General features: G+C 40.6%; 1 protein-coding gene across 4 annotated transcripts in view; it reads right to left on the bottom strand.

Moving 5' to 3' along the window:
• The window catches only part of xpo1b (exportin 1 (CRM1 homolog, yeast) b), a 28,582-nt gene extending 6,377 nt beyond the window's left edge, over positions 1 to 22,205 (bottom strand). Inside the window, exons 1-21 of one of the 4 annotated variants that reach the window (XM_008276506.1) lie at positions 21,880 to 22,205; positions 20,157 to 20,288; positions 19,831 to 19,932; positions 15,244 to 15,316; positions 13,646 to 13,707; positions 12,034 to 12,078; positions 9,742 to 9,923; positions 8,422 to 8,470; positions 8,193 to 8,312; positions 7,947 to 8,075; positions 7,697 to 7,855; positions 7,313 to 7,510; positions 6,631 to 6,769; positions 5,856 to 6,037; positions 5,225 to 5,381; positions 4,941 to 5,104; positions 4,646 to 4,780; positions 4,373 to 4,556; positions 2,446 to 2,552; positions 1,670 to 1,864; positions 41 to 209 (exon numbers count right to left, since the gene is read on the bottom strand). In XM_008276506.1, the coding sequence (XP_008274728.1) occupies positions 41 to 209; positions 1,670 to 1,864; positions 2,446 to 2,552; positions 4,373 to 4,556; positions 4,646 to 4,780; positions 4,941 to 5,104; positions 5,225 to 5,381; positions 5,856 to 6,037; positions 6,631 to 6,769; positions 7,313 to 7,510; positions 7,697 to 7,855; positions 7,947 to 8,075; positions 8,193 to 8,312; positions 8,422 to 8,470; positions 9,742 to 9,923; positions 12,034 to 12,078; positions 13,646 to 13,707; positions 15,244 to 15,316; positions 19,831 to 19,932; positions 20,157 to 20,282 (2,677 nt within the window). In that variant the 5' untranslated portion in view covers positions 20,283 to 20,288; positions 21,880 to 22,205. Of the gene's footprint in view, positions 1 to 40; positions 210 to 1,669; positions 1,865 to 2,445; positions 2,553 to 4,372; positions 4,557 to 4,645; positions 4,781 to 4,940; positions 5,105 to 5,224; positions 5,382 to 5,855; positions 6,038 to 6,630; positions 6,770 to 7,312; positions 7,511 to 7,696; positions 7,856 to 7,946; positions 8,076 to 8,192; positions 8,313 to 8,421; positions 8,471 to 9,741; positions 9,924 to 12,033; positions 12,079 to 13,645; positions 13,708 to 14,186; positions 14,236 to 15,243; positions 15,317 to 18,018; positions 18,086 to 19,830; positions 19,933 to 20,156; positions 20,289 to 21,879 lie in introns of those variants that run through there. The other 3 variants (XM_008276507.1, XM_008276508.1, XM_008276509.1) reach the window with 3 other exon arrangements.
• Between the last annotated feature and the right edge of the window lie 3,706 nt (positions 22,206 to 25,911).

Raw genomic sequence — 25,911 nt, 5'->3', positions numbered from 1 at the left:
TGCTAAATAAATGTGTGTGTGTGTGTCCCAGAAGTCTCACCAGTGTCAGCCACGTTTCTCATGGTGTGTTTGAAGGCCCAGATGATGGAGTCCAGCACCAGTTTGAACTGGGCCGGGGGGATGGTGAGGAATGCAGGGAAGCAGTGAGAGTTTACAGCTTGGAGTAAGTAGAAGAAGTGGGTCCTGTGCTCTGGGTACTCCTCAAAGTTCTAAAACGAAAGCACAATAAACAAGATGTTACTTTTACTATATCATGCAGGAGTTTGTCCAGTCGGCTGTACAATGTTTACAAACGTTGTTCAACTTATATTATACTCAGGTTTCTTCATGTGGAATAATGTATTAGCAGTCTGACTCAGATATGGCTGACCGCACTTAGAATAATTTCATACACATTTTAGATGCACCCTGTAGTCCAAGGCTGGATTACTGAACGGGCAAAGCAAGAACCTGCCCCAGGGCCCAAAGCACATTTTAGCCCTAGTGCCCACTAGTGGGTCAATCCGACTCCTATTGCAGGTACTTTGTCCCTTCCATCGTGAGCGATGGAGCTGGGGAAGTATCTCTGCAGGTTCTGACAAGTTTGCCTTGTGGGTTTCAAGAGAAAACTCAGCTGGGAAACTTGAATGACAGCTTTCACTTGCAACCTTTTCTGTAAATAGTTTTCAAAGGAGATTCATACAAACACCACAGATCTTCTGATCAGGGTTTTCTGGGACTTCAGTTTAAAACTGTTGTCAGCTAGTTACCGGGTAGAAAGTTATGACTGGCTGAAGGAAAACCCTCCAACCAAGAAGGACTGGACTGCAACTGAGAAAGAAGTACGCTGCATGGAGAAAGTCCACTACAACAAGACCATGTATGAACTATATGTAAAGTGCTGGGTATACAAATGTATGTTCATGTAAGATTATTTCTGTTGGCAATATTCAAGCACTTGTTTTAAACATAAAAAAACAAAACATACAGTACTGTGCAAACATTGTAAGCACATTAGAAGCATACAATCATCCCAAATACATTCTACAGCAGGACAACAAGCACCAGCAGACAGTCAGAGTCATATCAAAGCTATGTCCAACCTACAACAGGTGGCGTGACCCCCACAGAGCCCTGAACTCAACATCATAGTCATTCCAGGGTTACATTAAGAGACAGAATCCACTCAAGAAATGTGGAGAGTTCTCCAACAGGCTGGAACAATCTACCTGCCAAGTGCCTAGAAAAACCCTGTGCAAGTGTAACGAGGAGAACTGGTGGTGTTTTGTGGGCAAAGGGTGCTCACACCAAATATTGTTTTATGTTTATCGATCGTAGCATGGAATTAGCTGAAGCATTACATTTTATTTAACAACAGTCCATCATGTTGAAGTGCATGAGTGTAATAATCAGTCCTGTGATTTACAGACTGCTGTCAAGGCCACATGGTAAAGACGATTATTCTTGGTGTAAACGAAACCTGCTAATTTAACTGTTTGTGCTCTTGATGATTGAGGTGCTTCATCATTACACTGAGACAGGCTGCTAATCAATAAACAGAAATACAGTGATCACTGCCTCAATCACAAGTTCAGAAAGACTTTTAACTACAAGTATCACATTAAACTACCCCGTCAGCCAAAGGGTTCGACTACAGCTGTCAGATTACTAGCAGCTCATTAGGTCTCACCTTGTTGATCATGTTTAGGGTGCACTCGAAGACGGCGTCAAAGATCTGGGGTATCTCGCTGGTGATGTGTGCCCCCAGCTTGTTGACGATAGTTGCCATCGTGCTGAGGACCTCGGGCTCACGGGCGGCGGGGACGTTGCGTTGGTAGTCGATGAGGACAGCATCCAGAAGTGGTGGGACAAAGTTCTCTCCAACCTGACAAAAAAATGACAGAAGGGATCAGTGGCGATCAACAGAAGAGGAAGACAACGAGAAACATCCGAATGTTTAAAAGCACGCGTTAGACATTTAACCAGGAGTTCTGTAAGGTTGAGTTTTGACAGACACATTACAAAAGTGCTGCAAATTTTTTTTTTTGCATAAAACTCTGAAAAGGTGACCAGTCCCAGAGTGCAGAGAGAAACTATGAATATTAATTATTATGCAGATGCGAACACAGTTGAGGGCAGTAAGAGCCACAGGGAAATGAAATCTTTGTGTTTGATCTAAAAATACCAACTGGATTAGTTCTACTTCTTTTCTGCTGTCAGCCGTTTCATTGATTGCCACAGTGTGTAGGGTCTCATGAGGACACACAAGAGCAGAAATGAATCACTTCTGTTTGCTCAAGACTACATTAACATTTTTATTAAAGCACTTTGTTATGTACGACTGCATTTGTTTTATGTGACTTTAGAGTGGAATGTTTATCACCCCAGAGGAAGGCTACTATTCCTCAATTACAGTGTTTTGTCCCCGGCAGTGATGTGCTTTCATGTATCTGAGCGACTTCTCACCATCTGCGGGTCGTTTGATCGGCTGACCCAGCCCGAGATCAGTTTCAGTGTTTCTCGTTTCACTGTTCTCATGCTCCGGATCAGTGGCTGCTTCGTCACCATCTCACCTGCAACACAAACAACAGGAGAGAATGTTAGTGCAAATACAGATTTCAAACATAGCAGGTGTTTCCGAGCGCTCGCACAAACTACATTTGCAAAGCACACTCATGCACGTGAGACGCCCTGAGCATCTGGTTCAGCAGTGACAACACTTGAGCCTGGATTTTGATTTGTTGTACGTTTTTGCTCAGTAAATGACAAATATTATGTTCAAAGGGCTGTGCAAAATGAAAAAAAAATATGCTAAGCTAAAGCATTTCTATCAAGGTACTGCAGCCTCCCCTTACAATCATGACTTGTTGCCACATTCACACCATTGTTGACAAATGACACAAGGTTTCAATGTAATGATCTGAGGGCCAGAGTTGCAGTTACTATTCGATTAGTTATCAACTATTAAATAATCACCAATTATTTAATAATAGATTAATCAATTTTGGATTTTGTGATTGCAGCTGCATAAATGGGAATGTTTTTGGGGTTCTTTCCTCCTCTGTGACAGTAAACTGAACACTACGGGGTGTGGACAGAAATTCTTTTGTCATTTGTCATCTTGGACTTTGGGGAACACTGATCAACATTTTTCACCGTTTCTGACATTTTACAGAGCAAACCACTAATCAGTGTATCAAGCTGGAAATAATTGTTAGTTGCAGTCCTGCTAATGGATATACAACTCACTGGATTAGCCAAAAACTGACATTCCCAGCAAATGATCGCAAGAAATCACAACAGAGATTATCCAGACAATAATTCTACAGTTTACTGATGTTCCCTGCTTCTGCAAGTAAGGCGATGTAGGTGTGATGAGCCTGGCTTCAATCAAATTCAAATTCCTTATTTTCTTCCATTGAAAAGCCATCTGCTCCAACGGTGTCACTGTCCATTTGTGTCAGGAAACAGACATCTCAGAGTCAAGCTGACCAGCACATTACTCCCAATAAGCTTTTAAACAGAACTCATTCCTCCTGCACAGATTGCCATTTCTCCTCTGCTCGGAATCAGCCGCCAAAGCAAGTGAAAAAAATTCTTGATACGTGATCATTACTGACACACCTCATACTGCACCTCTCTTCCCTTCTATGCACTGAAAGACTCAGAGATGAGTCACCAAAACAACTGCACGCAAGAAAAAAAGATTTAGTCGTGCTGGTCTGCAAACAAAATGGCATGACTGAATGACAAAATGCCAAATGCAACAAGTACATACATTAAATCTACAATTAAACAGAAGTTCATTTGTGGCTCAGTACAGAAATTAGCTTGTGTTAGCGAGTGCAGCTTGACCTTTTATCTCCAAGCTCCTTCAACAAAGTACTGACATGTGACACTGTAAACATTTGGATATTTTTCAAACTGGGCAACACACTGCAGCAATGCTGGATTTACACAAAGGACTGCATGCCAAAACAACAATGAAGCAACAGTCTATGCAGCGTGCAGATCCGTATACAGGTTTAACAAGCCATTCAAGGCCTCCACAAATACAAGACTCAAGATAGAAGAGCAAACACAGTCAACATGCATTTATTCAAGTTTCTGAGACACCTAATGGTTTGTGGATATATTAAGGAGCTCAGCCTGTCTACTGTTACAGAGTTGCTATAACCTCACAGCTTTGGTCTTTGGCAGGACGTCACATTCAGATGGCACCTTAACAATCTCCCAACATCCCCTACCAATTAATAAGTCTCTGAGGACTGCCAAGTGACTCTCAAGTGAACTCACTGATTCATGTGACATCGTAGTGTGAACAGCAATGAGAACAATCCACAGACATGTTTCCAGTCTGCTGCATGATGATAAACACACCCACAGCCCTCACCGTTTGTCTGAATGGCAGCAGAAATGTTCTCGCTGAGGCACTTGTAGACGTTGAGCATGTCAAGGTAAATCCTTCCCAGCTGGATGACAAAAGGGTGTCCCACAGCCTTACAGGCTCTGACATTGGTCTTCAGGATGCTGCCCAGCTGTTTCACAGTCTCTGGATCCTTCAAGATGTCCACGTTCTTGGCAAAGGGAGATGGAGCAGAAGAGCAATGAACACTTTGTTCTGGTTTGTCGACAATAAGTTAGAGCGAGTATGTTGTTCTCTCACCTTGGTGGCCTGCTGGATGATGCTGTCCCACACTTGATTGGGCAGCAGCATATATTTCTCTATCAGGTGCTCCTGAACAGCCTGGTCTGTCTGGGCCCCAATCATATATCCTACTGCCTCATAAAACGTGTGCACCTGCACACACAGGAAAAAAAAAAAAAACAGCTTGTCAGCATGTAAACTTGATAGTGCAAACACAAACAAGACACAGTGTATTCAAAAAGTTGTGCCTCTCTGTACTATGCAGAGTGTGATGAATCTCTCATTTCTAGCTCATGAGCATCTATGTGCTGACCTGCTGAGGCTGAAGGTCACAGATGATGGTGTTGATGTTGTTGAGGATCTCGTCGATGAAGGGCATCACCTCCCCCACCTGCACCTGAATGAAGTGGCGCCGGCATTTCTGGGCGATCTTAATGAAGGTGTCACATGCCATGTCCTGAACTCCGTCATGGGTCTCTGATGACATATAAAAACACATGTACTTTCAAAATCCATTCATCCCTCAGCTGTTCCTTGGTGAGTTGAGGGGGGAACAAGAAGCTGATCCCAGCTGACACAGATTTAAAAAATACTCACCGTGCATGAACTCAAAGAGCTTGTTGACAACCGTTTTGAGGAACTTCCAGTGGGCTCTGAGAAAGCGTGGATACTGGCCAACGATGTACATGATGTTGGAGGCTATGATGGCCTTGTTGTCCTTTCCTCTCTTCTGCTCACACAGACCCAAAAGATCCTGAAACAAACACAAGATTATTTAGCCTCACAAGCAGTGTTTCTATTTAACTATCAAGCAAATCTAAAGTAAACATTTGAAAAGTTGCCAAAAAAAAAATGTTAAAAAGAAAATGTAAATTAGACTTGTTATATTAACTGCGTTGAGCGAATAAAGTCGGCTGCATAGTGTTGTCAGACAGAAACCGTATAGGCTGTGTCTGTAATAAACAACAAGCTTGGAACAAAACCAGTTGTTTGATACAGACTTAAAAAGAAAACACATGACAAAGAAGAGGAAACAAAACTTTGGCCATCTACGTAAGAAAAAAATGGAAAGAAGTCTCCAGGAACTGTTTTCAGAGAAGTTGTAATTATGTATTCTGGAAACAATAATCATGTTGGTTTTCATGTCTGTGGGCCAGTGCTCCTGGATCTCTATTTCAGCGCTGAAACTGCACATATATGGAAAAGTTGTGTGTTTGTTTAAATGTACCTTAATGACAGTGACCAGGAACCTCTTCTCATCCTCCTCATGCATAGCCCCGCTAATGGATCCAATGGCCCAGCACAATGTGTTGAGGTTCTTCCAGGACCATTCAGTCCCATTCACCTGGTTGTGAAGCTTCTCTGTCATTATGCGTTCAGTGTCTGCATAGTCCAAATGAGTCAGGTACACTGTAGGATGGCAAAGCACATTTGTGTAATCAGTCAATGCACAATATCTGGTAAACAGTCAGTTAATGCTGAGAACAGATACTGAATCTGACAAAAACATGACAGTGTATGAACAGAGATGGAGATCTTGAAGTCTGTTAGAATTAAAGCTACAACTTTTCCAACATCCATCCATTATTTAAATAGCTTGTCTTGTTCAGGGACACAAATGTTGGAGGCTGCCCCACCAGACACACCCAAACAGGGTGCCAGTCTGTGACCAATCAATCCAACCTGTATTTGTTTGGACTGTGGCAGAATAGCAGAGCACCCTGAGGATACCCACGCAGACATACAAAAAGGCCAAAGCAAGCTGGCAAACCACTGAGCCATCATGCTGCTCAGTTCTCTTACAGCGGTGTTGAGAAAAGCTACCTTGATCGTTCATAGTGTGCATATGAATTCAGAATGCAGTGGATGGATGCATAATTAAATAGGTAAGTCAAAAATCTTTGTGGCTATAATCAATTAAGTGCTGCTTTCTAAGACAGGTGGCAATTAAAAAGAGACTCGGGATAATGGAAGTGGATGTGAATTTTATTATTGAATCATACCAAGGGTTTCCCTCATGTTCTTGTAGAGGTTGATTGAATCGGTGTCCTTCATGAACTCTCTGACCACCTCCCCCTGGTCATTCTCCACCACCAGGACCTCCTCCGGCTTGGCCATCCGACTTACCATAAGCAGACGCACCTGTCACAAGAGATAAGATGACCTGTCAGCATGTGCACACATCTAAACACTTCCTCACTTATCTGACACTTAGACACACACACACACAGTTGAGCTTATGCAGGCATAAATAATAATGGATAATAGACAACTACATATTTTCCTATGTTTATATTCACACAACACACACAATGTTATGAAATGTAAAATATCATAAAGGAGGAAAAATACACTTATATTAGCTGACGGGCTGCTGATTTTCAGTAACATTGTAACACACAACTATTTTGGCGGCAGTTAAACAGCCACCTGTTGTTGACCGGTGCCAACTGATTCTAGTATGACAGGAAGCTAAGACGCTGTAGGTTCCATAAACTGAAACACTTCTGCACCCTCTGTGTCATCTCCACCATTTAAGTAAAGAAATGTTTCTTAAAGGAAACTGTTGCATTCATAAATCTAAATAAAATTGTAAAAATTCCTTGTCATTGACATCCCAAACAATCTGTCATACTGTATCATATCACATCTAAAAGCAGTTAAGTCAAATATAGTTGGCAGTACCTTGGAGAGCACGGGCAGATAGAGCTGTCTGCGTGGTGGCACGTCAAAGTGCTGGTTTCCAGAGAGCAACGGGGACGTGGACGTGGAGAAGGGACTCTCTCTGTACAGCTCAGCAGCCAAGTGGTTCCAATACTCCAGACAAATTTTGAAGATCTCAGTCTCTTCCACCTCTGATACTAGGAGCATGTAGTGGAGGGCCTGGAGGAGCACCATGGGAACAATAACACTATGGATGTAGTTGTATTCAAGATCATTCTTCTACTGCAACGATGCATTTCTTATTCTACAATCTAAATTTCCCACATTTTGTCCTGTGCAGCCTGTGTATACAAGCTGTTATTCCATTAAGACAGACTGAAAACTGTGTTTCTGTGACAGTATTACCTCCATTAATGTCTCTCTGAGGTTGAGCCGTTTCTCAATGAGCTGCCCATGCTCCTTAAGGAAAGTGCACAGGAACAAACTGAGGTTCTGGATGAAGTTCTGCTCGTCGTCTTTCCCGTTGGCGTAGGCCAGCCGAATGTTGGTGTTCAGAGGCAGCATCTAAACACATGTTTCAAGTTAAAATTCTACTCTGCGTCTAAGACAGAGGAAATGTCAGAGATGTTTTGTCTCATTCCAATATTTAACCCACCTGTTTGAGCTGACACATGGTCAGTGTGAAGAGGGTAACAAACTGCTCCTCATACTGGCTGACACTCACACCAGCGATCTCCGTCAGGCACTTCAGCGTTACGTTGCGGAACATGGGGACGTTCAAGAACTGAAGACAATTCAGACAAATATCCAAATGTTCACTTTGCAGTCAGTTCATTCTGGCTCAGTAAGCACTTTTAGAGTTGAAGTGAAAGTGTTAAATGACAGGTCTGTGTGTCCACACCTTATACACCAGCGTGCTGATCAGCTTGGTTTCAAAAATGTATCCCAGTGGAATCCAGTTGAGAAAACGCAGGAGGGTCTCCAGGGTGGCATGGACCAAGGGGGCATTCTGAGAGTTTTCCTAAGGTGCAACCAACAACACAACAAACTGCTAAAGAACAAACTCTGGTGTGTAACGGATGACAAAAATGGCACAGCAATGCAAAAAGGTAGGATGAGGATGTGCATACCATAACAAACTGACAGAGCTGGAATATCTGGGAGAATTCATTGCACATGCTGAAAGAAGCAAAGAACATATTAAAGAACATACGCATCTAACAGACTGATTATGACATCATCCTGAAAAAAATTGAACAGCTTAGAATCAGCTTCACCTTCATGTTTCATGTATAACATATGCTCAGAGACAACCATGACTCATTCCTTTTGATCAAACTATTTAAAAGCGGATTATCTAAATAACCAATCATTGACTACATGACATTTTCTTTGTGGAACAGCTCCTCTGATCTTTTTCCCTGAAGGGGAGAGTTGTATTTCATAAATGTGCAATAATATTTCTCTTGGAGGCTACCCCTATTTTAAACAAATGAAGAGTCTTCACAGATAAATCAGATTTGAAAGTTACTGTGTAAACTGTGACGCTGATGGAATACAAGAAGCGTAAGTAACAGTGCATACAATCTTAAGTTAAATTCAGTGGTTTAAACGATGTGCGGTTGTTTAGATGTACTGTATTCCAAGCATAATTACACTCCATTCTGCAGACATTTATACTGAACATAGCCTCAAACAGAAAGGCCTTTTACCATCTAGAAAATATACTTAAACATATTGCTTACTCCTTATTCACAAGGTTTAAACCCTAATGAACATGTCTGTAATCGATTAAATAAGGAAAGGGCACAATAAACTACAGTTAACCTGCACAGAATAGAGTAATGCAATGAAACATCAACAGCCAATTGTGCTTGACAGGCAACATTTATCCTTGGGAAATAAATATTCATCTTTGACATCCTACCCTAAACGGTTTCTTATTGTGTGCAGCCAAACAGAGCCAACAGCTGAGTGGCTCATTTATACTGTATTTGTAGGCATGTGCACAACAGAATGCAGATCTGCCTTTAATTAAGACAACATTGAACTTGCAAATCAACTGCATAATACGCCTAACATTGCTCATTGACTTGCCAAACGTAGTTTCATGGTAATTAAAGTGTCAACAACATCCAGTGAACTGTAAGTCAGTTTGTCTACAAGTCTGTTAGATACAGATCACAACATTATTTTATTGGATTAACTGCCTGATGCAATATTTTCAAATGCCAGCACACTGAGATCATGTTTTATGATGCTGTGAAAGTGCTGGAACAGTGTGGACTTGGCAAAATGCTGGAGGAGCAATGTCACATAAATGCTTTAAAACTTATGTAATTGAGTTACTATTTAGACATTAATCTTTAGGTTGACTTTGAAAGGTGAGCTTAATGATTAAAGACCTTCATGTGGTACAGCAGTGGTGTACGAAGATGCAGCATGCTGACCTGTCTTTTAGGTGCTTGGCCTTGACCTGAGTCATCTGGCCACTGGAGAAGTCAAAGACCTCCTCGCTGAGCAGCTTCAGAATGACCATGTTGTTCTGACAAAGGCTTTCGCTGGTACGACTTGCCCCCACAATGTCACTGATGAAAGTGGGCCAGTGCTTGGGCCACTCCTGCTTCAGGATCTGCAGGCATAGCAGCACAAGCAAGTTGCTGTTAGATGATTCAAAAGTGACTTTATTCACTACAGACAAAATGTGATCTGAAAACGAAAAATTGAGGGGATGAAACTGCCTCGTGCTAAAAATAACAATCTCGAGTCAAACATGTGTCCCTGTTTCTGCTCTGTATAAGAACTTTCTACGAATAGACGAAAGTGTGACTTCGACGGTTAAATATCTATTAAAAAAATCTCCTGACACAAGCAAACCCCACATCCATACAAGTGCCACATACATGTACATTAATATTATAAACAGCCTCCTGTGGACGAGCGTAGAATCTGGAGCTCTTCGGTCCCTCAAGGCCAAAACAATGTTAGCTCAGCTGACGCAAGCAGTGACTCATTCTCACTGGCATTAATGCAAAGTCACTCATGTAGCCAGTGAGCCAATCTCTCTCACTACCTCACGCAAATATATATATCAAACACACAGACAAGGATGTGGGGTCAAACGGTTTTACATTCAAGAGCACCAATAAGTCACCAAGGTTTAAATTGTTGGTCTTAAGCTCTTTCTGATTCTTCTGCAGATGAGGCGTTTAAAGAATTCATTACTGGAGTAATGATACAATTATCACTGACACTATTTGTTATATAATGCGTTCTGCACTTACACTGAAAATAACCTCTTTGCTGTCTGTCAACAAATAAGCATCGTAGTCTTTCATTACAAACATGTACATTGTGGCCTCTGCGGCGTCTCTCCTCCAGATGATTCTCTTTACAATGACGACACCACAGTGACACTTTATAAACACTGTTTGCCTTGGCTGAGATATTTAAGGAGAATTAAAATGCAATTTTAATAAGGAATCCTGTTGTTGTAACTGACACTGACAGTTTGAGTCGGATAGACTAATTAAGAGTGACATCTTCAGGTTAAAAAGCCTCACTACAAAAGATGGGGGGAGTATTGAGGTAGTAGTATGAAGCCTAAACTCACAACTGAGACATATATATATATATATATATATATATATATATATATATATATATATATATATATATATATATATATATATATATATATATATATATATGAACTATTTCATATAAAGATGTCAAAAATACTGAAATGTTGTGAATGTGGCGAAAATATATTTTACCATTAATCACTGTATATACGCCCTCGCAGTAGTGACAGAAACACTGTTAATCCATAATCCACACCTACCTTTATGCTCCTTCCTGAACCCACGAGTAAGCTTGTGAGACACTAACCAAGCACATGCGCTTCGTAGCAAGAGACCATAATGTTGTATTTTGATGAACACACTTTGCAACAGTGTCCAGTAAAACTGCAGACATTGCTCTGTGTATTACGTTCCTGTATGGTGTACTCTTTATCAGTAAGCCTCTTAGTACTCGTCAGTGGCTTTCAAATGTTCTAGGCAAAGATGAGAGTAGCTGGCTAGAACTGAGTTTCCTGCTGCGGTGTACTCTCTGCTGTCAGGGTGGATATCTTCATTGAAACTGTTTGCTGCCACTTTCTTTGTGCCTCTCCACAATTCAACTAACATGCAACACTGTGGGGTTAGGAAAACATTCCACTTTTAAACAGAGCACAATGAAATGTTCCTCACAGCTGGTGTAACCACAGTGACGGTGAGGCTTCATCTGGACAATACTGATCAATTTAAAGGAAAAAAACTCTAGCAGACTGGCTTTTGTCATCCTTAGCAACAAGCACTTTTTCACAAAACAACAGATGTGTAATGAGGGTAAGCAGGTAGCCTAGGTGTAAGGTAAATAAGACAAAGCCTGTGGTTAAAACATACAGACAACAATCAAATGTCTCAGATGTCAAAGATAAAATATATACACCACATTAAACTTAAGCACACATAAGCTGAACCACTGTGTGCATGCCACATTTTTCACACTATGTCGTAAATGAGCTTTAACAAAGCAAAAAGACAAGGTTAACAAAGCTGTGCAAGTCTGAGATAGAAGAAAAAACAACCCCCTCCACTCTGCTGCAGCCCCAAAGAGGACTTGAGCAATAAAAGCAGCTGTCATATGGTTCTAAAATGGTTTGGATTCTTTGACATGTCATTAGTAGTGAAGCTTACCTGAACAAGGATCATATTCAGCTTTCCGATGTACACTTTTTCTTTCTGAAAAATAGAAACAAACATGGAATAGATTACTCCTAGTTCCACTTTCTTGGTTTCAGAAGCCTTCTGTCATTTCATCATGTCATTAAAAATTTAATTTTGAACATTGCAAAACCACTTTGAAATGTAATGTAGCAAAAAAGGAGAAAAAAAAACAGAATGCTGGGTTAGAGACACAGTTACGAGAGAGACCTTTGATGTTTCATGTTTTGTAAGGATTAGAGTGTTCTCACAATGTTACCAACTGTAAAGAGAGTAACTATGCAGGTGTTTGCAAAAGACATGTTATGACCGGTCAAGTATACTTGAAAATAAACACCATGAATCAAATTTATCCTAAAATTACAGCCTCCAGTAAAGTAAGTGGTGAAGTCAGACATAAATAGTACTTTCTATCACAGCAAGTTCTGGTGTTTTCAAGCTGAATTTAATTATTCTTCCTGAGTGCCATTTTGGCTTCTGTGAGTACTTATAAAGTCCTCATACATGAAGAGGAAACCAGTGAAATTGGTTCAATAACCTAAATAACCTTGCAAAAGTCTGTCTGGTCATGTTTAATGTGTCATGTTTTCAGAGTTACATACTTGAGAATGATGCAAACAGCAGAAACCTGCCTGGAAAGCTGCTTTCTCAGCAGGAAGTTCAATACTGACAGCCAAGTGGCAGCGGATCAGTTAGTTAGATATGGGTTTCACATAGGTGGCAGCAGCACTCTTTCTTTATATGGTCATCACCTCTGCAAAACGAAACTTTCTTTTTGTTTCTGTTTTGTTTCCCCTGCCACGGTCGCTCTTTTTCTTTGTTTTGCCTTTCTGCTTGTTTTCATTACCAGTAATGTGGCTGCTAATATTAGGGACTAGCAAGAAAATAGGGCCTCGGTTATAACTTCAATGAAGTGTGGCAACATGACATACAGACAGCCACCATGGTCTCTTCCTTCCTGTTCATTTTAACTGTAATGCATCCTTTGAAATTTTGCGCTCTCCAGATAACCGACAGAAAAAGTTGCCGCCATTGTTGGTCAAATACAATCTTAATATTTCAAGCCTGGAATTGTATGAGTGGTCATGATGGCTGAGAACATTCAAAAAGCTTTGATCTACTTGACACAGGACTGTGATTAGAAGCTTTACACATGGCTGCCCTGATACAGACAAGGAGAAGTGACTGCTTACTTTCTGCTGAGATGCAAAAAAAAACTACAGGAGTCACAACGATGAGATTCACAGTGATTTGTGAATATGGCTGTCGATATCTAATGCCAGCAGCATGAGCACAGCCCTAATTGTGCTAAATAAAACTTTATACCACACCAGTGCAGTTAAATATTATCTTTACACAACAAAGACAAATGGTTGTGGGGCTGAACATACATTTTTAAAATGTTAATACTGGTCAAAGTATAGAACAGAGCTTAAAAACTACACAAACATCCAATCAGAAATCTAGTCATATGCTGCTTATCTATTATGTCAACTTCCATTGTGTTGTCAACAAGTCATACACTGACACACCTAAACAATAACAACAAAAATGGAATTAAAGCTCGATTTAAAAGTTCACTCACCTCTACATTTGATGCATCTGATGAAGTCTTGATAATGAGTCCAACGACATACTTTTTTATACCTGGCAAATACACAAAGATATCAGAGGAAGACTGTTAGCAAGCACCAAATAAATGTGTACATCAACATATCCTGACATGACGAGTTGCCTGGGGCACATTACTGAGTAACCCTAACAGTCTGCTGGCTCAATACTAGCTGAATCTGCCATTTGTACTGTAAAAAAAAAAAAAAAGGTGTGGTCCTCCATTTACATTCTGTTGAAAAACATGGATGTGGGTTGCAACTGCCACTGAACTTCTATAGGGCAAAAAAAAAAATGTTTTGGTCAGTTCAGTGGAAGTTACATCTTCCCAGGAGTTTTCACAGACAGTCAAGATTGTCAATGTGAGCAGAGCATCTTTAAAATCTGTGTTTTCAGCTCCCTCGCATTTGTTTCTAGACTGTAGCTGTACTCAATTCTGAAAGTAATGTGTTGGGATGTAGTGAGAGGAGCCGAAAACAAGGCAGTACTCTGACACAAGGGGGGAAAAGACATACTTGCCGGTCGCCCTGCACTTGGTTTGCCACTTGAACAAAATTCAGGCATCTACGGTCAGAAGTAGGTAAGTCTTAGGTCAATGAAAAAAATGAATTTTGAGCAAAATTATAGAAGAATGGAGGGAGGCAGAATCAACTGATTTGCACATGATTATTATTTCTGTTTTACTGTCATTTCTTTATTGCTTAAACAAAAAAATTTTAGGACAATTTTCATCCCACTCGGTTTTGAAACATGTAGGATAATCCCAATCCAAACAGCTTCAAGTTGTAAGTGGTAACAAACAAATTCTGAAGAGCAGAATGGGCAATTAGGCAACAATTAAAGTCTGAACATTCAAGTCTTACATTTTTGTCTCATATGTGACATAAAATTACTGTCCTGATACACTGCGACACTCAGTATCGTTTGATACCCACCACCTCATCTGTCTAAAGAAGCAGAATTTACCTTGTTGACAAAGACACACAATGGTTATAATTATTAAGGAACGTCTGAATTTCCTCCAAAGCCCCAATGCTTAAGAACACTTCTGACTTGGCAGCTTTTACAGTCTTAAAAAAAAAAAAAGATACTGTGGCAGGGATTATCGTCTTCCAATCAACCATCTCTTGTTCCCCCGTCGGGACAATGAGAGGAATGCGCTCTAAGCAACACTCAGAATGTCTTATTTTTCTACAAACAAAAACTATTCCATTTGAATAATTAGAAAAATGAGGCTGCAGAAAAAAAGTGTACACATGAGGGCTTTCAGATTTAAAAGTAATGCAAGGAAGCACAGTAATAATAATGGGCCTTTCATGTCTTCAAAAGATGCCCCTCACAAAGCTTTAAAAAAATCAGAGCTGGGGTGTTTTGGATGTTTTCTCTCTAAAACAACTGCTAAAGTGCAGAGTCCAACCTTTTTGCAGCAGCCAGTGCCAGCCAGTCGAGCAGAAAACAAACCAGCATGCTTAGTGGGGGAATACTCCTCGACATGGCAACCGCACGTCACAACATTTAAAAATGCACCAACACTGACAGAATTGTGAATTATGCCGCAAAGTAAAGTTTTACCTTCGCACTGATTCCTGGGAAGAATCTTCCATCTTGTTTTGATAACCGTTTCCAGAATCTGAAGAGCATAGTACTGTAACATGCAAGGAGGGAGAAGCGTTAGGATAAAGCCAACATGATCGCATTCAACAACCAGCATTTTGTAACTTTAATACAAACCAAAAACAGTATGAAGTGGACCAGCCTGTAGTAACTTGCATTTCTAAATTGGATTGGACTGAACCATCTTTCATGCAGATTTTGTAGTATGCAGAACATTCACTTGTAGTTTGTTTTTTTGTCTTTTTTTAAATCTCTACAAGCAGCATTAAGCTGGAACACTGCAGAAGTCCTGCTGTTTCTCCCAGCATCACACCAGACAGCAGAAAAATACGCCAACCTACTAACCAGCTTTGGCACTGACTGCTCAGAATGTGAGTCAAATGATCTAGAAAACATGACAAGGTTTATGTTGAATGCTCTTTTACAGAGGCTATAAGAACTATGTAGGGTCGGGCATCGAGAACTAGTGTCAGTATTTGAACTAGTTTCAGTATAGAAGAACTGTGAATTTGTTGCGACTCGGTCAGATTATTCTTTAAGACTCCTGAAATTACATTTTGAACCTGCTATGCTTCTGTCTCACAGGTTGACCATGTGTCATACAGGTGTAGCACTTATAGTATGACAGGCTAGGCTTCAAAAGTGTAGTTTAAGTTTTGTCCACAACCCAAAGATATTTAGTTTATTTTCACAGAGAAGGAAAGAATCCAGAAAATGTTCACATTTAGGAAGCTGGAGTCACATAATGTACTTCTTAAACACTTACTCAAACTGATTATATCAATTTGCAAAATAGTTGGCAAATATTTTATAGCTGACAACTAATGAAATAATCGACTAATCCTTTCAGCATTACAGACAGAGTGCGTCAGCCAAAGAGTAACAACAACAACAACAACAACAATGCGGGGTAAAGTTGAACTGAGCCTTCCTCAACTTTTGCTGCCATGTGACATCCTCGGGTCAAGGTGCTGCCCTGTACAATTAAATATGTGAAAACAAACTTCTCGGTCTGATAAGCTCTGAAACTTAAAGAGCTATTACTCAAACTGGACCTTCTGCATCATATTTCATGTCTCATATCTGAAGCAACAAGCCCCCTCCAACAAAAGCATGCAGTTTTTAATGTAGACCTTTAAGGTATGAATAAGGATGCAGCAATTTCAACATCCTGAGTTGTAGCCATAATGCCCTGAATCAACTAATGCCACCATCTCCACATAAAATAGAGGAAACATGTGCCTAGTATCTAACAGGAGTCAACCCAATATCAGCCAGGCTACTTATCAGATTGAATATTCAGCTTTTTTCCAATAGACGGTATTGTTTTGTTGTTGTTTTGTTTCCCCATTATTTCTGCTAAAATACATTCATTTAACTACTTTGGTTCTGATGCAGACGCCTCTTTCTACTACCAGTCTTTGGTCTCGAGTACTGTTCCACCCACTGCACTATCTGACTGATTACGCATCACGAGTAATAACCTATAAACACTAAAGGATAAATGTTGAAAAGTTCTCTTTTAATTATACATAAGCAAACCAAAAATAAATGTTTTACCTGAGTTTTGTGTTGGAGTGTGTGCTATTCCAAATTTAGACACCCAGATTTTCATTTTTATAGCAAATCTATACTGGTACCAAATAGTGATTACTGATCTCCATGTTTACTTAAAATTGGTATGGGCACTGACACAACCATATAGGTTGACCGCTAGCATGTATTTTGTTCTGTCCCCTCAAAGCAAAACCACAAAATACCTACTTGTTTATAGCAAGTTTTTGTTAGCAGCATTAAGGTAGTTTTAAATTCTAAAGGTGTTTTTTTTTGTTTTGTTTTTTTTAAATCAAATACCATGCCAAGAAATGGAACCAGCACTTAATAAGAACAAAATGTTGTCGATACCCAACCCTAACCCATAGGAGTCAGTGTTCTTAACATTAAAGAAATAGGTTACCACTCATTTCTAAGGCAAAACCAAATCAGATCCCTTTATCTGGTGTGTCATAAGGAACAGCAAGACCAGCCGCAGGTTACGTTCTGTACTAATTTATGATTGCATAATTGTGAAGCATGAAGAAAGAAAAACAAAACAAAAACATTTTATTTACAAGTTAGCCTTTTGTCTAGCGTTACTTCAACTGACTGTTTCAACTGTAGGGATCATCAATTCAAGAGAACAATGATTCCAAAATAAATAAATAAATAAAAATGAATGACATGTAGTATAGGATGTTATTAAAGCAGGATTAACAATGTGCTACAGACAATGGATGCTGGAAGATTAAAGGTGAAATCTCCTTACAGGCACACTGACTGTACAGCACCCACAGGTGTCACCTGGAGAGCTGAAACACATTTCTGGCGGGTTTTATTTCACCTTTAACTGCCACACGGCACAAACCACCACAGGAGGTAAGAAGAGGAAATTATCAGCAGGACACTGCCAAATGCTTTGTAATGTTTTAGCTGGCAGAAGCACATATTAAAAGGGCCTTGACTAAAGAATTGAGGGGAACAGAGGGGAGAAGAGGAAAATGATGCACTGTAAAGGAGAGAAGGGTGGGGCGGGAACAGCGCCATGATCCCTACAGGTGAAATTAAGTCATTAAAATTGCCTCTCTACAATGGATCCTACTGACTGCAGCCTGCACCCTCCCTCTGTCCAATGAAACAGATGCAATAGAAACGGATGAACAGAATTCAGTCAAAGGGAATTTAAAAAGGGTAGACCTTGTGGAGGCCTGCCGTCAAAGCCTAGCTGTGTCATGATGCACAGGATGACACACCCCTTTTCTTCCTATTACAAGCCATAAACATAATGGAACATTGTGATTAATATCAAATAGTCACAGCTTGAATTCATTACATTTTCAAACAGTATAATTACTGTAGTAACTAAGAAAAAGCCAGATGTTCAAAGTGCTTTTAAATGATGCACTTTAAAAACTAATCAATCAAGATAAATGCAGAATTCAAGAGGTGTTTACCTTTTGTTTCCTCTTTTCCTCTAATGCCCCTATTTATTTGGCAAATTACAAATTTAAAACTAGAAAAAGAATTGTTGATACATCAACTCAGACATTAGTAATGAATGTCAGTGTTAAAAGCAATCTTACAGGCAAGCAAAAAAGAAAAAGGCAAATGTCAACATTACTTTGAGGAAGTTGTGGATGTATTGCACTTCAATTATTTTGTATCCGTGCACATGTTAATTTTCCACAGTAGGTACAGGATTAGGCTTGATTACTTTATATATATGATAGTTTTGTTCATGCTTTTGTGAATTAATATGAACACTCTGAAAGTCAGAGAGTTTACCATTCACAGTCAGCTTGCTTTACCAGCTGTATCCGTGCACAGGGGGGACGCAATGTACACTTATCATTAGACATACTGTAAAGGCTCACGACACTAATCTGTGGACTTCAAACACATGCTGAAAGGATCCAGGGATGTTCATAATTTATCTAGAATCCCAAAGTTATGGATATAGATTTGGTCAATCAAGAATACATAACTAAAAATACTGGATGCTGTTTACACCTGTGTATGTATGAATAGCAAGACGTGTACAGAATAATTGGTGTCCACAGCAGTAGTGTTTCTATAAGACAGGAAACGGCAGGGTATAGGGTTGCTGACCTTGATGACATGCTGAAAGTATTAGTTCACTCCAACTAAACACCTATCAGCTATCTACACCTACAGCTTTTTATCTGAGTCAGTTCATTGAGTTTGCCCCTTGTTTTTATTCTTTTACCACTACTGCTTGTAAAACTTACATGCCAAATCATAATTAACAGCGTGTTGCTGTAACAGCCTGCACATCTAATTCACTGTGCAATATGAACATGTACCTAAATAGTACAAGGACTGGGGCAGCCCATTTGATTTCTTAACTTGTTTTTTAGGTACAGACTGTTTACCAAGACAAAACTAAGATAGACTTTACCTGACATTTTAGTCTCATCTAACTGAAGTGCAGTAAAGCATTTGGGCTACATAGAAGCATGCTTAAACTTTGGAGTTTTGTGTTGCCATTTGCAAAATGATGACAACTAAGATCAACATTGCTGATAAGGTTTGTATGATTACGAAAGAAAACAGCAGGAGCTTATTCCCATGTGACCAACAGGTCAGACTCTTAAATGGCTTATTTGGTATTTAGATTATATTACAACCATGACATGACGGGCAGAGTCTATTGTTTGTCTGACAGGTTCAGATCCAACCGAATTCACTGTATCAGAAGGAAAGAGGTCCTGCACAGCTCAACAGTTAGGGCATGACACAAATCCCGCCAGTTCAACTATGTGCACCCACAAAATGTACGACCAGTTCATAAAGCTGCTTTCAAAACAAGAGATCCACCATACAGCATCTTTTAGAAACATTTAAGCATGGTATAAGCAAACCACTGTGATTTGAGATATATATTTATATGATTTTTTTTGTTGTTGTATGTACTGTCAAAAAGACTTCTTCCTCAAAGCACAAGTAAGTGTCTCTCTGTCAGTGTTTTCTGAATTTTAGCTAGCTTACTTTGGTGTTCATGTTCTGGGAGAACTCGAGGATGGTGTCCACTCTCGTCCAGGCATCTGGGTGCTCTTTCAAGTGTGTCAACACTTCTTGTGCCATTCTCTGCTGTAATACAATGGAAGACACTTTAGACTTAACATTAAGATTCCATAAAAAGTCTTACAAATACATTTGAAAAAACATAATAAATGAAAACTTGTGTATCCTATGACAATTATGTGAAAATGTAAATATTTACCAATAAACCACAAAAGAAGAAATTAATATGCAGTTTGTGTAAGTCAGGTGTGGGTTAAAGAGAACTTGTGACATAGATAGACATAACATACCTGTGGTCCTACCCCATGATATAGACAGTTCACCACATTATCCAGCAGGTTGATATCCAGTTTCTGGTTGAAGTCCAGCAGCTGCTGTGCTGCATGGTCTGCTAACATTGTCATAATTGCTGGCATAGAGCTCTGCAACAAGGACAGCAAGGGGAGGGGTCATGAGTGCACAGAACACATTCAACGAGCAAAGTCATGTGAACCGTGTGTTTAGAAACAATTCCAAACAGCTGACCATGTAACAAACATCCCTAGACCCACCAGTGAGCTGTCATTTTAAGAAGTTAAGCTCATGGTGTCACATGCCTGTCACCGTTCAAAAAGCATACAAAGGGAAGGAAAGCTCTGTCAGTCCTCCTGCTGGGCTGAGTTCAGAAAACTGCAAATTGCCTGAAAATGTTGGACACAGTGCAGTCTACACTTGCAAGAAGGGACCCAGGAAACAAAGACAAATTAACTGATTAGCTCACTCAGTAGCTGATAACACTGTAAATATATATGCAAACCTCAGTTAACTTTAATAATATTGGGGACATGAAAGCTTTTAGCAGAGTGGAACTACACTATCTTTCCAAAATAGGTCAGTATTGATTAGTACACGGTTGAATAAACCATTCATAAAAGCAAAGTCAATGATATTTCCAGGTCGGTTTAAACAAACAACTAAGCAATTGCCTACAACACAGAAACAAGCAGGCAGTAAGCAGTCCGTCCACAGTGCCTGCTCTGATCTAATAATCAAGCCTTCTTTCTACGACCATATTAAGAAGGTTAAACGAGCCACGTGCCGGATATACCAGGCGACGTCACGTTGTTTACATCTGTAAGTGACGGAGCTTACTTCTCCAAACACCGACCAACACCACCGACAGGCACCCAGGCTAAAAGCAGTCAATAATTAATGCAGCTTACAACTGTGTTGACAGCTACTAGCATTACCTGTAACGTGACTAATGCAAACAGCGTGCACGCGCCACTAGCACACACAATGCTAACCTTAGCTAGCCATGGCGCTACATTTCCAGCTAGTCGTTAGCAGCGTGTTGCACAAACAGCTCACATGTGGTCCTTCACTGCTCACTACAACCACTCCCACCAAGGATACCAGGCACAGCGGACGCTCATACATTCATGTTACCCTCTGTATCATCACAACTGTTTAGGGAAGTACCGCTTCGTGTTGCGGCTGCACTCCAGAAAGACTGAAAACGGTTCGACCCGTTAATAACGTCTTCAGACGCTTTACAACACGCAGAGGTAAACTTAACACTGGCCACCGCCAAGTAGCTCGCAACATGAACTTGACATCCGCTCACATCACGCACACGAGTGATGCTGCTGTGGTGGGAGAGGCACAGATTTAATCATACGGCGTTTGGTTACTTATTCACCTGCAGTGTCGTGCGTAGCAGCTCAAGACGCAGTCTTCATCAGTTATACATTTAGTTAGGTAAAGTTACAGCAGTCTCTGAGAGCTACCGTTAGCTAATCCTTATAAAGTGGCAAATGCTAGCTAGCGGACACTCGAAGGCTATTTGGTCATCCCAGTGATGCTATTGCATTCTGAATTAGCGTGTCTTTCCATCAACACTATGACAAGCTACTTAAATTACAAGATAACACAACTTAATCACACCAAAATGCATTTTTATTCTCTGTACAGGTAAAGCCAAGAAACGTTAATCACAGCATGGCAGGTTTGTACTTCACCCCAGTTACCTACCTAAAGTCCAAGGCTCTGACTGAAAAGAGTGGCGTGTGCCAAAGCAGCTATAAGATCTAGTGAGTACTTCAGTATCACTGTAGATTGGAAAAGATTTCCTATTTCTGCAGCGTTGACTATCTCCAGCTCCAGCAGTGAGTGATGTCTGGCTGGTAAGAACCACTGTTGTGGATTCCAAAACTACTCTCACGGCAAACCCTGCAATCTGTCACTCCGATACATTTTACGAAACAAAGTAAACCTTGATTCACTAATTAATTCGTTACTCTAATAATTTTCCGGCGGGGCGGTATAGAGGTTGTGTGCCTGCGCCTCCTCTCCTCTCTCAAGCAACTAACTCGCAACCGGTTGAAACCGGTTCAGACTGGGAGATTCCATCTCGGTTTAGTTTTCAGCCGATGGCGCCGCGTAAAGTTTGGACTGGGGTTACGCCCACATCGCGCCACGATTGGCTCCGTCTTTGGCCGAGACTTCCTACTTGGTGTCCTATTGGAGGAGGGACCTGTCAGTTTATTTCAATTCGCTCAAGCGCCCACGCGACTACTCCGCCCGGAGAGAAAAAGAGGGCAGACTCCCATGCAGAATGGACTTCTACATGACTCCGCTTATCAGAATAGCGAATAACTTCGCGACCACTGTTTAAAGCTTCTCCTCGGGGTTAAGTTATTTATTACCTTCATCCATGTCAGTGGCAGATAGCATTACAGCACGCGCGTACAGTACGAGGCGCAAAACTAATGCCATGTAATGATTTGATCCACTTCGACCCTCTGTGGAGGCTCTGCTACTTTCAAACGTTATATTCCCCGAGAGGACAGTGGCAGTCACACGCAGGTACACTGTTGGGTTTGAACGATGTGATAAACCGCAAGTACCATTCATTTGCCTGTTGCTTGTAAGCTGGTAATTTTCCACCAGCCACGAGTGGGAGTGGTTACATGATCATGAACGCACGGGGTTAGAAAAACGACCTGGAGGAGAATTTGTTTCCCGAATGGATAACACTGCCAAAGTGAACGGTGGACTTTATACATATGTAATGACAGTAGCAGCAGAGCCAAGAAATGTAGCACCGCTGTGTGCATTTAGCTAATTGAGCGCCTTATACTCAGTGCACCGCTGTCAATTGAGGATGCAAACATGACAGCGTTTTTTTCTCGTCTCTGGTCACGTGGTCCAGCGCGCTACTTGATGGAAAAATACTGGATTTGGTGTGTAGTGGTGGAGACAGTACACAACCCAGTAAAGTCATTCAGAGAGGATTTTTCGAAGGGCGTCTGAGTATTTACCCAGCAACACTGTCTACCACTCATTTCTTTATGTCTCTGCGACCCAGTGAGATATGCACAGGTCATTTTTTTGTGATTATAGGTAGTCTGCTGCTGAAAATGCTGCCTTTGCAAAGTCATCACATGTCTATTTTTGAAGTACATGCTGGATTTGGATTGACAAGCAAATGTCTTTTTGTCCTTTCATGTGTGGTCTGTTTTTGAAAATGTGAAATTTGCAAACAAAACCTACTATTTCCTATAGTTTGGCTGTTTTTGAGTTGCACACTCACACATAGCATATGATTTTGTACCCATAATGCATTTCTTAATGCAGCGCATGACTAATTGTGAGGATCATACTAAGCTGCAGAGCATCACGAAATCCATAAGAGACTACAATGCAAATGCTTTTATTTCATATTTTCCATTTCCGATGTAGATCGTGGTATTTCACCTGTTATGTCTGTGCACTCTTGTTGTGTCAGTGTCCTTGGATCAGCCTCACACCCCAGACAGTTGGCCTATATCCGAGCCTTTGTTATTAACAAACAAGATTTCAAAGCCTATTATCTATGTGTGGATTCATGAACGCCATTTGCTTTGCCCTCCGTGCCGTCACATTCCTAGAGTCCTTCATCCTCAAGAGGAAAGAAAACAAGCATTTCTAGACACAAACAAGTCGGTTCACTTTTCAGGAATACGGGAGCTGCGTCTGAAGTTCAACTTCAGCCACACCATATGTGCGATAAAATATCTGAATATACGTCTCTAAATCACTCCTGGGTGCGTGACAGTTCAGTGCTTTAACTGTTGTGGTTTGTTATTTACATGTACTGCATGCTCACAGTTGTTCACGCTTGTGATTTTGACTGTGATATTAGCCATGCAAACAAATAAGCATGCAGGACAGGCTGTCACGTCTCATGATATTTTTATCTAAACCGCTGTGTAAAGAATACACACTCATTTAGTTTTAAGTGCCCAAACAACATAGTATGAGTGCAATTCAACAGTCCTGCATGTGTGTTTGTGATCCCTGAACCACACGTTAACTGTAGAAAATGTATCAGGCATAGCTGCTTGCAGTGAAGTCACAAGAGACTTAAAACAACTCACAGCATTGATTTAAAAAAAAGAAAAAACAAGTGATTTTCTTGAGGCAAGAACAATATACGCAAAAGCATCAGCTGAATTTTTAGAGAAGGGTCCACTAGCGGCTTTCACACAAAGTAGGCCACACTTTATAAAGTTTACGTCACTGTGATATAATTAAAAATAGACATAGTACTATGAGGGTCCACGTCACTTCATTCAGAGAGTCATTTTGTTCACAAAAAGTCAACTGCCTTCAGGCCCTGGCTGTCCACACAAACCAGCCTGTCTCTTGGTGCAGTGCTGGAATTTATTGTCAAACATGTGTGAAGTTTGGAGGTAAGCAACCTCCGTCAGGCGCCGGCTGGTTAAATCTTGTTCAGTCTGGTTGGGGCATGGTAGTCCATTTACATATATTATCATTGCACCACACTAGAGGGCTGACCTCCATGTGGCAATCAACTAAAAAAAAAAACAAACTTGTAATTCATTGGTGCTGGCTCGTACTGCTCTTGTCCCACTGCCCAAATGGTCAGCCCTGGCATGTAAGCCTGCGACTGGAAAAGGAGAAATGAAAACTGGTGCACAATTTCAGGGGTATTATTACACAATAATGCCAATGCGACAGTGAAAGTCACCACGTTGGCTAAATTCATGTTCCCAGGACTGCTTAGAAGTAATGCAAGTGCTTCATTCGCTCACAGCGGATGGTAACTGGTGCAAGAAGTAATCTGTAACATCAGACGAGGACGCTCGTTGCCTCTTGATTAGCCTGCTGCTCCTGTCCATGCTGAAGTCAGGACTTTATATAAACAAATAACAGCGCCATCTTCTGCAACAAAGTGTTTAAACCTGCTGCATTTAATCTGTGATCCTGGAGCACCCTCTGCTGGGGAAATAACAGCCGTGTTTTACTGGAAGAGATCCTGCTGCAAACCACCAGATATCAAGATCAGCTCAGATATAAGTTGTAACTTTATTCATCAAGTGAACTTCACTGTTTAACACAGGAAATTAAAACTGAAACTTCTGTTGTTTTTAACTCAAATATCTCCCTGATCAGTGTAGATTGCCTTCTTTGGAATATTTTTGGTACACTCAGTAGGATAAAGATGCTGACTGGAACCAAATAAAGGATGCTGTAGAGGTGACGCTCCTCAAAGAACCTTTTTTCTCTCCCAAAGGTGCATCTAAAAACCATCAGTGGTTCCTTTAGGCAACATAAATGGCTTTCCAAAGAACTTGGGCAAAAATAGGTTCTTCGTGGAACCATTCGTGGGTGCATTTCTGGGTCTTCTATTAGAACACATTTAATATTTGGGTTCTGGACTGTTGGTCAGACAGAACAGCTTGTTACAAAATGCCAGCCTGGGAAATTGTGATGGTACTTTTTTTTTTCTTCCTTAAAAAAAAAACAAAAAAAACCTGGCAGTAATTAAGTCTCATAAAAATGAAGAAGGACCTTTAGTACTTTAAAGGACCATGTGTATTATATGTGAAGAGCCATCCCCTAAATAAAGAGGTTCTTCAGTTGGTAATGGCACTTTGAAGAATCAGAGAGCCTTCTGAAGGAACATTTAGTTGAAGCCGGCATGGGTCTAAAATCATCTTGATATTTGCTTTCACTGGCATAAAGCTTGTTACATTGCACATTTAAAATAAACATAAT

This window comes from Stegastes partitus, unplaced genomic scaffold, assembly GCF_000690725.1.
Source record: "Stegastes partitus isolate 25-593 unplaced genomic scaffold, Stegastes_partitus-1.0.2 Scaffold75, whole genome shotgun sequence".
NCBI classification, from domain to species: Eukaryota; Metazoa; Chordata; class Actinopteri; family Pomacentridae; genus Stegastes; species Stegastes partitus.
The sequence above is the reverse complement of the archived record's forward strand: the minus strand, read 5'-3'. Positions and strand labels throughout refer to the sequence as shown.